Below are 15,023 nucleotides of genomic sequence, written 5' to 3'. Positions count from 1 at the left end.
TGTTTGATTGTGATACATTTATTAACTTATTAGAGCTAAATTAAATTGATTGCAGATGAAAGACCTTGTTACTGGAACAGGAGGACTTATGGAATAAAATGGAAGGATGCGTGAAATAGTCATAATCATCATGAGTTTATGGATTTCAGTGTTTACATTTTTTTTTATCAAGTGGTCTAATGGTTAAAATTCACTTTTTTTAAGGTGAATAAGTGGGGTATCCGAAATTCGAACCCCGATCCCTGCATGTCTCTGTCAACTGAGTTATGCTCACGGGGACGAGTGTTTACATCTTATTGCTTACGTCTTGTTTATGGAAGGATGCATGAAATAAAGTGTCATAATCATCATCTTTATGGGATGCATTTCTTTCAAATACATGTCTACTGGTTTATTAAATTTTATTTCGAGTATAAAATAATCCTGAAAATAGAAAAAAAGTTCTAAATAAAAGGGTGCGAATTAAGTTATCATAAAGATCAGAATAAATTTATGCATAACTACCAATTATAATCTTTATTTTTAAGATTCCTAAGAATATTATAATATTAACGAAAAATCTTTTTCCAAAATACATCAACTTATATTCCAAGGATCGAATAACTTCAAGGAACATTATTCCTAAAAATTATTTAATAAACTTGAAACAAATAGACTCTACCCAAAAATTAATTTAATAAACTTAAAACAAACACTCTAAAATATTGTAAAACACCGTCAACAGTCACAAGGTGCAAACTATCATCAGGTCAAAAAAAAAAAGTGAAAGTATCACGTGTCAAAGTGCTACTAAAATTAGTACAAATATTGTTGCCACAAGCTGAGGCATTATCAAAATGACTACCCTAGATAGCAGAAAAATGCAAATTTACTGATGATTATTTAATTAGATTATCATAGATAGTTTCTTTAAAATAAGTGTACATTATTGGTTATACTAATGACTGGTTCTAAAATGATAGCCAACAAAGTGTGAAAAATAATAAAAAAGAATGAGTCCAAAAACAAACAGGGTCATGCTAACCGGTGCCCTAGGGCACTGGTTAAGGATGCTAAAAAAGGTAATTATTACCATAAAATGAAACATTTTTGACTTTTTTAGTATTAATTACACAGTTTTCTATACAATAACTACTGTATAATTTCTTTTTAACATCCTTAACCAAAGCCCCAAGGGCACCAGTTAGCATTTCCCAAGTAAAAATCATTCACAAAATGAGTGACAAGAGAAAGGGGGAGGGGAGGTTCATCAAATGGTATAACAATCAATGGTAACCTCAAACTTTCGGAGACCTGCAAAACAAATCAGTTCAAAATTCCCACTAAACAAGAATCAAGTTGATTTTCTTTCCCACAAAATGTTGTATAAAGAATGAAGAAAACTTTTACAACCAGTAGTGACTAATAAACCACCCTTGAAAACATTTGTATAACCCGAAATTGATGCCTTCATCAATACTCGTGAACCAGTCTTTGACCCCAAAAATTATGACAAAGGATTTAAAAAACAAAACTTTTCATACCATCCCTCACCAAAAATTACCAATAAACCAAATGGCGACCCTACATACCCATCTATGTGACGGGCAATAAATAAATATTACAGAAATTCACCAAACAGAAATGGCTGGTACATTGACACTATAAAAGGGACCCACAAAAGGGTAAAAGAAAAGACGCGAGGACAACATAGTGCATGAATGGACACTTTCTTCGGAAGGACAGCCCCAAGCAAACGAATCATAAGCTGAACCATAAGGCCTGGAGAAAGTGCCAACTCCACAGTTCCCTAAATGCATCATCCTATCTAACCAAATGGCAATGGGAATGGGAACTTCAGTGCATAAAGCTCCTATAACTTCAAAACTGCAAACTCTTCAAAGACCGACTCGCGACCGCAGAGCCAAAAAACGCCTCAAATAAATTGGCAACCCTTTGATTCTCCTAAAGAATGGCTAACAACGAAGAACTTTGGAAAAAAGCAACAGTATTAATGTATATCCAGAAACTTAAGAAGCTGTGGCAGCAGCTGTTGCCTTCTCTAGTCTTTCCTTTTCAATTTCTACTCTTCTCTGCTCAGCATGCTGGGCAACACCATTAGCAAGAGCTTGATAATTGAACTCAAGTGTCTTGCTGAGACTCTCAAACCTCGCTGGGTCTGAGGATTGTAAAACTACAAACAATTTTATTTTGAAAAGGTCAGCATGTCAAACAACAACAATGATGGCAATGATGAACTGGAGATTCTTTTGGCATACCTTTCATTGTATCCACAAAGAAAATAAAAGGATCCACCTCATCAATTGGGGACTGCAACTCTTCATCGTCGCTATAATCGTCATCTGAATCATCGTCATCGTCATCAGCTGGCCGGAATGACTTTGCCTATGAGTAACAGATGCAAAATGAGAAAAGATTCTAAAGATCAAACAATAAAGATTAACAAATACCAAAGTAGTAAAAATGATTGAATAATGAATAAAGATGAAATGAAGTACAGATATTGTATTGTGACAAGGGGAATATAAAATAATTCTGATCTCCCATAAAAAACTAGAGTGGACCAACCAGACCAAAAAGTCAGTATTCGGCTCATCATTGCCGATAGCTGAAAACTGTCCAACTCTTTCACCAAACTCGTTGGTTAACCGTGTCTTGAACACGACCCTCTTTTTTACAGAACATCAAGAAAAAGAGATGGAATTGAAGAACCATACCAAACGATACAACTTACCACAATGCATAATCATCAATTGTATTAGATCAATATATTTCCATGATTACGATAATCCAAGTTATTTTATTTAATAGTATACTGTTGAGTTGAGGTGTGTGTAAAACTATTTAACAAAAAATACTATAGGTTAAACATTAAGAATTTCATTTACTCTATACGACTATTATGAATTATTTAACTTCATAATATATTTAAGTTCATAATAAATTGCATCATACCAGTCTCTGGTTCAAGCATAATTAAACCAACTAGCAATGAAGACATTTTCTAGTTCAACGACCAGTTAAGTTTTCAAAACAATGAATCAGACACAACGGTTATCTAATTCAATTATTCAGGTCCTTCGGTATCAAATAAAACAACTTCAGAACAAGGATAATTACCTAAGCAACTTGTGACCAATTAGTATTTCCTATGTTACAGAACAGACATGCATGCATAAATTCTGTTGCTGCATGCTATAAACTTCTTTTACTGCGTGAAGGCTTGATAAAATCATTGCTCTATACTAGATTCAAATCATATATGCATGAAAATGTCGTGGGTTCTCATTTCAACACACCTGTTCAGCCAACTGTCTAAGTGTGAGAGTATCAGGTTCTTCCCCATCATCAGCATCAACACCCATTTCCTTGTCAAAACCACTGCCATCCTCGTCATCGTCGTCAGTTTGAAATCCATCCATATCATCATCATCTTCAGCTTCTTCCTCTTTTGCAGCTTCTACACAGTGAGATCAACACATTAAAAACCGAGTACTCACCAACAAAAACTGTACCCTAGCAAGAAAGATATGGAGGAACTAATCCAATTTTCATTATTTTAAGATTGTGATATCTCAAAGTTACCTGCAACTTGATCCTTGTAGGCAACTAGAAGATCAAGTGTGGCCCTGAATACCCGGCCCAAAGCCTCCCCAGGCAATAGATCAGCTGGGAGTGCCAGTAATGAAATTAAACCAAGGCAGCACACTTTCTTCTCATGTTCCCTGCATAAAGATAGTTTGCCATGACCTTTAAATTGTCACACAGAACTAACATAGTATCATCACAATACACCACGTAACACCCAGAAATGGTTAATGGAGAAAAAGAGCATACCTTTTGAAATTAGCACGCAAACCACTCTTTTTGACTTGTTGCAACAAATGAAACCAAAGATGGAAGATTTCTGATGCGACACCCAACTTTTGCAATATGCTGAGAGTCAATGCTGCATTGTAGTAAAGAGCATCCGCAATCTGAAAACAATATCACTTCTTAGAAGAAAAAAATATTTATGTTGTGATGCCACTTTCCTGTCTGACTAATATATTTGAGAACCTTCGTAAACTTACAACCGAAAAACAAAAACTCATTGGGATCACGCATAAAATGCGTCAAATTTATAAATAAAAAAAAATTACAGTTTTCACAGAAACCGAAACAGTCAAGGAACCTAGATATCGGCAGTCAAGGAAGTACAATCCATATAGAGTCATAAAGGAGAACATCAAGTCTTTGTATCAATATATTGTGAAAAGATTTCCTGATAATTTAATTCATTGATGTGACTTTTGATAGTAAGAGCCCCTTACCAATTGCATGAAAAGACACTTCAAATATGTCTTTTCAGTCCGATTCAAGCGTTCAACCGTAATTCTAAGATATGGTTCAACCCAGTGATCCACTTGTCCTCTACAATTCTGGAAGACAACTTCAATAAGCTTTGGAGCTGGCACAATATCATTATCCTCCATATTCTTATCCGCCATAATCTACATGATATACAAATGAACATTAGTAATAGAAAATTGTATTATTATTATTATTATGAATGCTCAACTCCAAGTCCAAACAAACATGTGGAGGTAAGTAAAAGTGTAAGAGTAACTCACAGATGAAACCATGTTCCATAGACTTTGTTGATAGTCAGGATCTTTGCAAGTAAGGAAATGAGCAGTTCCCCTTGAAATATAGTTGTCCAAAGGAACTAAAATATCTGCAGAAGTTCAGAACTTAACAACTAAGTATATACTGAAGTGAAATAGGATGGAAAATCTCTAACTATGTTAAAATAAATAAAAATTTCACTATTTGCATGCATGGACTTTCTATTTATGATGCCAGAAAAATAGGATAAATCAAATAGAAGTAGGTGAAACTGTAAGTTGATTGGTTCTCCGTCAATACTACAGTAGAGATCCAAGTTCAGGCGGGCATCCTCATTACATGCAGTATATTTGTGGAAGGACTGTGCAAGATAGAAAGGATGTAGAGAATATGGACCACTAAAGAGAAGGAGGAGTTTCCAACAAATCCTCACAAAATTTGATACAAGAGATCTAAATAAACTACAGCAGGATATGTCGAGTCGAGTGACAAATATGACTTGCACAAGTCGCCGTGTTTGTGTGCACACCCCACTCAATCAAAATTCAAAACTGGTAAATCTTGCTAAGTCTGAAAAACTATATTCATAAGGTATTCTCAATAGGAAAGCATCACAAAGATTAAGCCACAACAGCAACAACCAAACCATTTCCTACTAGGAGGGGTTGCCTACATAGTTCAATTAATGTCAGAAGGCCGGGTATATTAGGTCAAAAGATACACCATTATCCTTAAATCTCTCTTTAAAGTCTGGCATATGGTTTTCCTTTATCACTGTCGAACTCTATTTGTTGGACTATCCTTAAATTACTCTCTAAACCCCTTAATCTAAAACTCTGCTTCCTACATGCCCAAACCATTAAATACTCCCAAAGTGTCTTCTTCATTTGTTGAAGACAAACAGACAAAGAAATCATTAAAACAGTAGCTATTTATATATCTTTAAGATTGACCATTAATTTTCCTTCATCTCTGTCTAACTCTAATTATTGAACTGTCTTTACTTTAATTTACTCCCCAAACCACTTATTCTACAAGTCTTCTCCAGATGTACTCATACTCATACTACAGACAGAGAAATCATAAAGACATCAACTATTTATTATTTACAATTTCATTAAAAATTCATAGTAGGATTAAAAGAGAAGCGTGAAAAGATTGGAGTATACTAGGCAAATAGATTTAACAAGAGTAACACAACCCAGAGGCAAATTCTAATAACCCCAGCAATTTGGTATAATGTGGATGACAGAATCCCAAAAACAACTAGCCTGAGAATAAAACCCGAACCAACCACTCACAAACAAGAGTGACAGCATATGTTTTTAGAGCTTGAAAAGGAAAACGTTAAAAAGGAAAGGATACTGCAAAACTGTAGAAATAACCAAGCCAGGCATACTTCACTTTATTGATTAGAAACTATGGGACAGAAAATATCTCGTTTACCATATACCATTCCATGTTATTTTTAGATTGTATCTTTATTTAAAATTGTTTCTAAATTGCTTAAAGCTGGATTCATCTTCAAGTGTGTGACACCAACTCGTCTCTACTTCAATTCAATATCAATAAATCAACAGGTCACCTATAAATCATCTTAACTAGGCCCTTCATCATGAACAAAGCAATAAAAAAAGTCAACATGTAGTTAAAAACCATACTTGGAAAAAAATCGATTGCCCAATCTGCCAATGCTTCCATCATCACTGGCCAAAGACTCCACATATCCAGAGATATTGATGGTGAGAAAAATGTCATATATGATACAATCTCCAAAACTTCTTCGAAAACCTCTGTAAGCATGCATAGAGATAATGAAAATAAGCCAAAAAATCCAAGCAAAATCAAAATTTACAAATCACAATTTTTATATAAGAATCTTGAGTGTTCATCAAATACATCATACTTAAAACTCTTGAGTATTCATCACACTTTTTTACATACTATAGACATACTTAAGCTAAAAGTATAAGAACTGTTGTAATTTCTTACAATCAAAATCAACATTTACCAATGAGAAAAGTCAAGCCCCTATTTTATTAAAGAAAGTTTTTGTTCAGATGGAGAATAAATATACAAGGAAAATGGGGGATATGGATTGTGCAAAACAAGAAGTGGCTAGGAGAATACCTTGACCATCCGTTGTTAACATTCTTTGCATTATAGGAAGCAAAGTTGGTTCAACTTGCACAAAAAGGTGAGGAAGCCTGCTCACTGATTCAAGGATTGTGCTAATAGCACGTAAACAACCAACTGCGGCAAGAGCACCTGGATCATCAGCTTCATCATCAGCTTCTGCAGAGTTCATACACCTCCAGAATGCAGCAGCCTGTTGTTGGAAAATGAAGAACAAAATGTTACTCTACAGAACCGTACTAGTATTCAAGTCAAGTAAAACTTTCTTGACATATAGAAAGGGCAAAAATTACTACCAAATTTTGACACAGTCCTAGTGCATAAGGCGCCATCTCTTCTCCAAATTTGTCCACAATAGTCTCCAAAGTAAATACAAGGTCTTCATTCTCAACCTCATTCATAAGTTTAAAAAACTCTGATAAAATTCCATTTGATTAAATTTAGTCAGGAAGTCATAAATAATAATACTGGAAGTGAAGTGATAATAAAATTTCCATGCCTACATACCATCAAGAAGTTGAGGAAGAATAGGACGTATTTCATTCAAATCTGCATCATTGAGAAATATAAAATTAAGTATAAATGTTGAACTGTACAGAGAAGAAAGAAAGAAAAAAAAAGCAACTCAATCAATACAGCCAGAAAAAACCACCTTTGCATGCTTCAATGAAAGATCGCAGGGCAAAAACAGAATCAACACGCACAGGAAGTTCAGGATCTTGCATTCTGGATACAACACACTGCAATGCCTTCCTGAAATTGTTCTGATCTGAGAAGCTAATATGGGCATACTGACCTGCAACCCATGCTGCCTATATTTCAAATGAAAAAATAAAATAAAAATGTCATAAATATATAAGAATAAAAAAATGAACAGGACTGTTGAAATTAAATCAAAATATTAAATTGGAAAACTTATTAAAAGTGAATGACAGAGAAATGATGTGTCAATCACATTCTCAAATACTACATATTGGGAAAACCCCAAGTCCCGCATCAGATAGATGGGACTCTTGATGAGAGTTTATAAAGAGGAGGCACTCCTCACCTCACAAGCCGGTTTTGTGAGGACAAGTTAGGCCCCAAATTTCAACATGGTATCAGAGCTTGTCGAATTCAAGGGCCACCTACATATTCACGCACCAAGCCCAAAGAGTGCTGGGCATGAAGGGGGTGTGTTGGGAAAAACACAAGTCCCACATCGGATAGATGGGACTCTTGATGAGAGTTTATAAAGAGGAGGCACTCCTCAACTCACAAGCCGGTTTTGTGAGGATGAGTTAGGCCCCAAATTTCAACACTACACACTGCAATGCCTTCCTAAAATTAAGTATAAATATTACTTTGTAGTTTGTACCCAATTAATTTCAAACAGGTATTCTTTCAGTCTCAAATACTACAGTTCAAGTTTTGGAGGTTTTTTCCATCAAAGGCATTTGATCAAATATACCAATCGAAATTGCGGTATAAATTCAGGTTATCAAGTATAAAAGTTTTTTCATTTTTTCCTGTTTTGGCAATTGTAAAAACATCATTTAGGATTTTCTTGTTTTTTTTTTATATACCTTAGCTCTGAGGTGGCCAACAGGACTGTTGAACTCAGGAAAGACATGTTGCACTAACATGCGCTCAAGTTCAGATTTGTATGGCTCGGTCTGCTTCAATTTGTCACAAAGTGCCCCAATAGCAAGAAGTGCACCGTCTTTCTGTCTGTAGGGCTTGTATTCTATAGAAGCTTCATCATACCTAGAACAGCAAAAACCTAAATATTCGTCCAAAGTATACATAATTCATTCTAACATTAAGCAAGATATTACCTTCTGAAAACTTCAACTATGAATTGAATAAACTTATGAAGATTTTCTTTTCCACGTTTCCGAACCAACTCACTCACAAAATCCATGGAAGCTGTCCTAGGACTATACAAATCTTCAATTATGTCTGATAAAAAACGAGAAACAATAAGCAATCACAAAGCAATTTGTGTAAAAATATTTTCAAGTTTATACACCAATAGGACTTACCATAGCCTTTCCTTACATATTCGTGTGGATCTTCTTCCCAAAGCTTTTGATCATTGTCGCTGAAGCACATAAGGGGGAATACTATTTCAAATAGAAGGACATCAAGGCGAGGTTGCAGCAGAGCATACATGCTAGTCCTTGAAATACTGCATATATTAAAAATTTAAGGGAGGAAGAATTAATGTGTTGCAACTCAGCAGTAGCAAATAAATGCATTCAACATAACAGCTAATATTCTAAAATTAAAATGCCCTTTCTCTCCAGAATACAAAAACTTGTCGGTATCTGATTGGAAATTTAGAAATGAAATATATACTTCGAGGATAACTACTACAGGAAAAATGTATTAGCATCAAGCATGTGGTTTTCATTTTCCTAGTATCAGTGTAGATGACCATAAGAACAATGCCAATCACCTTATTCTACATGAGAACCTATCAAAGCACAAAAGCACTCCAGTGGACTTATGTGACCTCCCGTCCCGTACCCCAAATAAAAACCTCGTTTATACACTCAAGACCAAGTTTGGTGCTGAAAGCATCAGCTTTAAGATCTGAACTTGTCAATGGCCAGGCTCATGTTTTAGGTATTTTGAATTTTTTTTGTAAAATCCTTAACGGACAACAACCAGTTTTCATTGCCCAGATCCTCGATGCACTTAGAAACAAGTTATTACCATAGACTTTGCAGAGTGACTAAAAATGGAATAAAGTATTTTTGTAATTAGGTGAAGCAAATCAAATATAGCTTTGTTTGTAGTACCTTACGTGGCTTTTCAATAGTGTATCAATATATCAATCAATATATAAATATATAAGTACTGTGAATGAGACATCGATATAAGGAGGGAAATTCAAAATTATCCAGCAAGTAATCCTATCCTAAAAAAACTATTGACATTGTCACATATCTGTTGTGGAACCTAAAATTAAGAACACCAAGACATTCCATTACAATTAAGCATTTATAAAGCACCCTAGTGAGCTCAACATGCTCAAAATTTGCTGCTTAAATATGCATAGTCCTACATTAATTGGAACAGCACACATGTAGTCAATGAACGGAAACCAGAGATGCAATCAATGAAATAGAATGACGATGAGAATTAATCAGCTACCTGTTACTTAGATATTGAAGAATCAAGTTGATAACTCTGTCAGGTAAATAGCCCCCTACACGAATGACATTTAACAAGTTCAAGTGGCACTCCAAAATCTTTCCTGCATAGTGCTTCTGGAACATTTGAGCAAAAGCTCTGGTTTCAGGATTTTGTAGCTTCAAGTCTCCAAAACTGTAACAAGGTAATTTAAACAGCCATAGAAATTCAGAATCAATCAATCATACAACAGAAAACACTACCATTAAATTAATCAACCACATCACAACCATACCGAGTGTAGAGTCTATTTAAAATATGAACTGTCCACTTCTTGACCTTCCACCAACCCCATGACTTTCTAAGATCCGGATCAACAGGTTCACCTTCCGAGGGTACAGGTCTCTCCAATACATTCAGAAAAAGTATCATCCAAGCATTGAAGATATTTTGATCAAACAACAGTTTTGGAATCTCCAACTGAATAAATTCACAAAGAAACCCACAATAGCACGTGTTAATCATATGAACTTACGGGGAAGTAAAGAAGCAAAATAACGAGGCAACAGACAATAGCATAATGCTATGTTGCTTGTAGAATAATATTTGAATAAACAGCACATTAATCAAGATAAAGGATATACATAGACTATATATAAACTATGACTTTTTGTGTCTCTAACTATATACTTTGCTTTATATTTGATATGGAAGGGAACGTTCCCTGCTATACAAATTACTCTCCGAAGAACATGTTGCCGAAGATATAAACAATTAAGATAAACATAAACCCTCTTTGGAAATTCAGCCTTAAGTGTGGTCTGCCTCTATCCACTATAGTTGAGGCATTTGGATTTTCCTCATTGCAGCATCTGGCTCCTTCATTGTGTTGGGAGTGAGGTTGCTCATAAAACTTGGGCAGTACTTGCCTTACTAGTCATTTTTTACGAATGAGTTCAACTCAATTAAAACATCCAAGATTGGTATTATAATTTGTCAGAAATTGGTTGAGCCACTCGTTGCCAATTCACATGGGTTACGTCAGGCTCCAGATGTCCAATCTTGGGCATGAGTAGTGTGTTGGGAGTCTCACATTGGATGTGATATTGCATGTAATGCATCTCCAAATTAGGGACATCTTTCACCTCACAAGCCGATTTTGTGAGCTTGAGTTAAGCCCACCCAAATTCCAAGAGCATCTCCCATGGGGAGTCTTTTACCTAATAGGGACTCCAACATATTAAAGACCCCCGTTGGAGGTAGAAAATAATGGTTACCTATTAGTTACCATTACCATTACAGGACTCTCTTCAATAACAAACAGGTCCCACAATTATAATAAGAAAGAAAATAGGTAAAAGTTGGTCCCACCATCTAAAATTCATGGTGTTTATTTGAAAGGTAATGTTAAATTATTAGTGGGGGTGTGGGACCCATTTGGTGGGGTTTTTTAGAGGTGCTGGGTTGGATTAATTGGGTCCTTAATAGGTACTTTAGTTAAAAAATTGTAAATAAGTGATGTGTACACATGGGACCCATTTAAGGACTCTTTAGTTTACTGCTATTGCAGATGCTCTAAGACTCTATTCTTTGTTTGTTAAAATTTAATAAGAAATGGATCATCAATTCAACTTCAGCAAAAAAGGAACACGTTATACACAAATAACCCCAAGTTCTACAGTATGACTGTCAATAAAAGCAACATGCAATTTTCAACAAGGTTTGATCTACAACATAACACTGAGAATAAGTTCCTTCATTTAAAAAATACACGCGAGGAGAGAAAACATACGTAGATGGAGGACCAGAATATTTTACAGATAAGCTTGATTAAATCTGCTATTTCCAGTGATGGATTAACAATCTGGACAAGCCTGCTAAATATATTAAGAAGGTGAGGAAATGTTTCATCGACGATGCGATAAACAGGTGTCCTCTCCTCATCTGACTTGAACCTGCAAAGATAAAATGTGATTGTTAACATAACTACCACTGAAGATTCACGGGATATTTCAACAATCAAGTATGTACAAGCTCTAGCTAAACAAGGCACCAAAATATGTGGGAATAGAAACCGTCCCCCATTTGAATCTTATTGTTGGAGATAACAATATAATCAATGACCAAGAGGTATGGAAGATTTACAGGATACTTCAACAATCAAGTGTGTACAAGCTCTTGTCAAACAAAACATTAAAACATGTGAGCAGAAACGTTCTAATATTTTGAATCTTATTGGTTGAGATAACAATATAATCAATAGTCGAGAGGAGACTCGAATGGAGTTTGGACCTTCCTTCTGAAACTATGTCACCTCTTGCCCCTCTTTTTTCCTTTACATACTTAAGATTGGGAACATCTTTTTTTTGGTCATATCATAATCTTTAATTTCTCTCATAATACACTTGACTTTATCATTCAGAAAATTTTCACAGTTTAATTATTTGTCCATTGCACTTCTTTTTCTACTGGGAAAGCAGAAGGAGGACATATATAACAAAGAAAACTTCAACGGTTACTTAAATAGTACAACCATATTCGTGGAAATTGTAGTTATATTTAACCATAAACAAACACACAAACAACTGCAAAGACTGATGTGGTGCAGAAGAAAAGACTGTCAATAATTATTAGACAACATTAACATCTAGGAGCAAGAGCAGCGGCACGATTTTTTTTCAGTTAAAACAAAATAGATAGTAACTTACTCATATTTTCTAGACAGAATCCGTAACACAAATAGGGCACCATAGACTTGTTGATCCTGTAGGTTATGCTTCACCCAATCAAGAAGACGAGGCCACTGTTCGGGGTAATCAGCATGTATAATTGTTTTCAGGCATTCACCAAGTTGTACCCTACAAACACAACATGTCAGAAAAGAACAATACAGTGGATAGAAACAAACCTTATACAAAGGAAAAATAAATCTACTGCAATGTTTAAACTATCATTGATTAATCACTAGGTAAACAGAGTCATAAACATCAACTTCATTGTAAAAAAAATGGTAAACAGTCATAAAAACAAGACGTCAGAACATCCAGGAAGGTGCTATCGAACACTATGCAGCCACAGATAAACAACTGTACCTCAACAAAGGAGGAACTTGAGTAACAAACATCAGAATGTGATCCCTCACCAAGTCTTTATCACTCTGCAATATCTGTTGTTGGGTTTCTACATTAACCAATAGGGAAGCAAACAATCAGCAAAAGAAAGTATTCATTATTTCATTATCTAAATTTCATCCATGTTAAAAAGCATACCAGAATCAGGAGACCAATTCTTTGCAACAAAGTTCTTGAAATGAATACTAGCCACTTGTCTTACACCCATGTCACAGTTGTTGTCCACAATGATTTGCAACAACCTCACCAGATGCTGGGGTGCAAACTGGAACTGTACATATATAAACGCACTTCACTTAAAAAATTACTAATATAAATATAAATCAGTTATATTTCAAAACAACAACAACAACCAAATCTTATCCCACTAAGTGGGGTCACCTACATGAATCATACGACGCCATAATGTTCTATCACATCATAGTTCTATCTAATCATAAATCAGATAGATTTCATTTCATTACTGCATTCAATTAACACGCAAGTACCAAAATCCACTTAATATTAAGACAAAATGGACACCCATACTAACAGACGATAAAAATTAATGTTTAAGTTTCAAAACTTCAGCCACGCATTCATGCTAAAATGGTTTACTTAACATTCAATAGAACCATAAATACGCAGACAACAAAATCCAAAATCAAAACAATCCCACTAAATGGGGCCTACATGGATCAAACGACGCCATAATGTTCTATCATACACCATATTTCTATCTAACTCATAAATCAATTACATTTCATTAAATTAAATTGCTACTATAATCAATCAACACGCAAGTACCAAAATCCACTTAATATTGAGATAAAATAGACACACACACTAACCTATGAAGCACTGACACAGACACAACGCTGATAATAATTTAAGAAAAATGACATAATTGAATGTAATCACGTGTCGGAATTGTGTCGCACACACAGGCCTTCGATCAGAACTCAGAAGTGTTGATCAGATAAAGATGCTAACAAACATTAAAAATTACTTTAAACTTTTTAAAGTTTCCAAGTCTCAATCACACTTATGCCTGAGCTGATTTATTCAACAATCAATAAAATCATAAATAACGCACACAACAAAATTCGAAATTCAATAATCAAAACAATCAAATTAAACCACTAATCCATTGAATTAGAACTAAATAATACACAAAATTTCACAAACAAACCAAAATCAACACGTGTAACAATTATCCATGCTTCATAATCACTTACCCAAACCTAAATCCAAGTCAACACAAATCAATAATCAATCAAGAATCGAATTTCCAGTAAAAACAAACGATTTTCACCTGATTCAAGTTCTGTTCAGCTGCTTTTCTTTCATCAGGATTGGGACTGAGAGCAGCTTGGAGCACAACAGCTAGACTAGGAAGATCCATAGCACCAACTCGATCAGAAAACTTCGATCAACGCGGAAAACGTGAATTGATGAATCCGAAGATGATGAATCTAAACCCTAGGAAGAGATTCTTCTAGGGTTTAGAACACCGCAAAGAAGAATCGAACAGAGAAATTATTGTGATTTTGAGGAGAGAAATTCGAAGGAAGTGAGAGAGAGAATGAAGGTGTAATAGTTGGAGGCTATTTAAACTTCTAGGGTTTACGCTTATGGGTTTTTAACCATCGTTCCTACTGTCACAACTCACAAGAGAAGAAAAAAATGGATAACTTTGTTATTTATCGTCTGATCTTAATCTAACGGTTAATGTTTTTGAGGTAAAATCGTGAAATTGATTATGATAATTAAAGTATAGTTGTTTGATTTGATGGTAGAGATTGTATCACCATTTTGATTTTGATAGTCGTCGGATGCAGACAAATCAAGTCTCACATTTTGGACGTTAATCACAATGTATTGGTTGTGTGATCTCGATTAAACAAGTTACATTTTAGAGGTTGTATTGGTTGCATCAGTTGTTTAATCTTAATCAGACGGTTGAAATTAAATGACCGTGTAAACTTGAATTATACCTAGCTATGAAATTGACTATGATAAATGAAATGTGAGATGTTTGATTTTAAT

General features: G+C 34.8%; 1 protein-coding gene across 2 annotated transcripts; it reads right to left on the bottom strand.

Annotated features, from left to right (window-relative positions):
- Positions 1 to 1,294: 1,294 nt before the first annotated feature.
- Positions 1,295 to 14,622, bottom strand: LOC11438836 (importin beta-like SAD2). Of its 2 annotated transcripts, none has more exons than XM_003621619.4 (22): positions 14,290 to 14,620; positions 13,134 to 13,266; positions 12,957 to 13,044; positions 12,573 to 12,722; positions 11,657 to 11,819; positions 10,160 to 10,344; positions 9,886 to 10,059; positions 8,769 to 8,914; positions 8,562 to 8,685; positions 8,310 to 8,490; positions 7,397 to 7,556; positions 7,252 to 7,293; positions 7,041 to 7,159; positions 6,739 to 6,937; positions 6,270 to 6,401; positions 4,614 to 4,717; positions 4,314 to 4,493; positions 3,838 to 3,977; positions 3,586 to 3,725; positions 3,300 to 3,460; positions 2,259 to 2,385; positions 1,295 to 2,173 (listed from the first exon to the last, which is right to left on the bottom strand). In XM_003621619.4, the coding sequence occupies exons 1-22, from the start codon at positions 14,377 to 14,379 to the stop codon at positions 2,010 to 2,012; spliced, it is 3,102 nt and encodes a 1,033-aa protein (XP_003621667.2). In that variant the 5' UTR covers positions 14,380 to 14,620; the 3' UTR covers positions 1,295 to 2,009. The 2 variants fall into 2 exon arrangements, with proteins under 2 accessions (XP_003621667.2, XP_013447822.1); XM_013592368.3 differs by having other exon boundaries at positions 2,010 to 2,173; positions 3,300 to 3,457; positions 14,290 to 14,622.
- Positions 14,623 to 15,023: the final 401 nt, after the last annotated feature.

Source organism: Medicago truncatula, chromosome 7 (genome assembly GCF_003473485.1).
Source record: "Medicago truncatula cultivar Jemalong A17 chromosome 7, MtrunA17r5.0-ANR, whole genome shotgun sequence".
Classification (NCBI taxonomy): domain Eukaryota; kingdom Viridiplantae; phylum Streptophyta; class Magnoliopsida; order Fabales; family Fabaceae; genus Medicago; species Medicago truncatula.
This window is presented reverse-complemented; position numbering and strand designations above follow the sequence as displayed.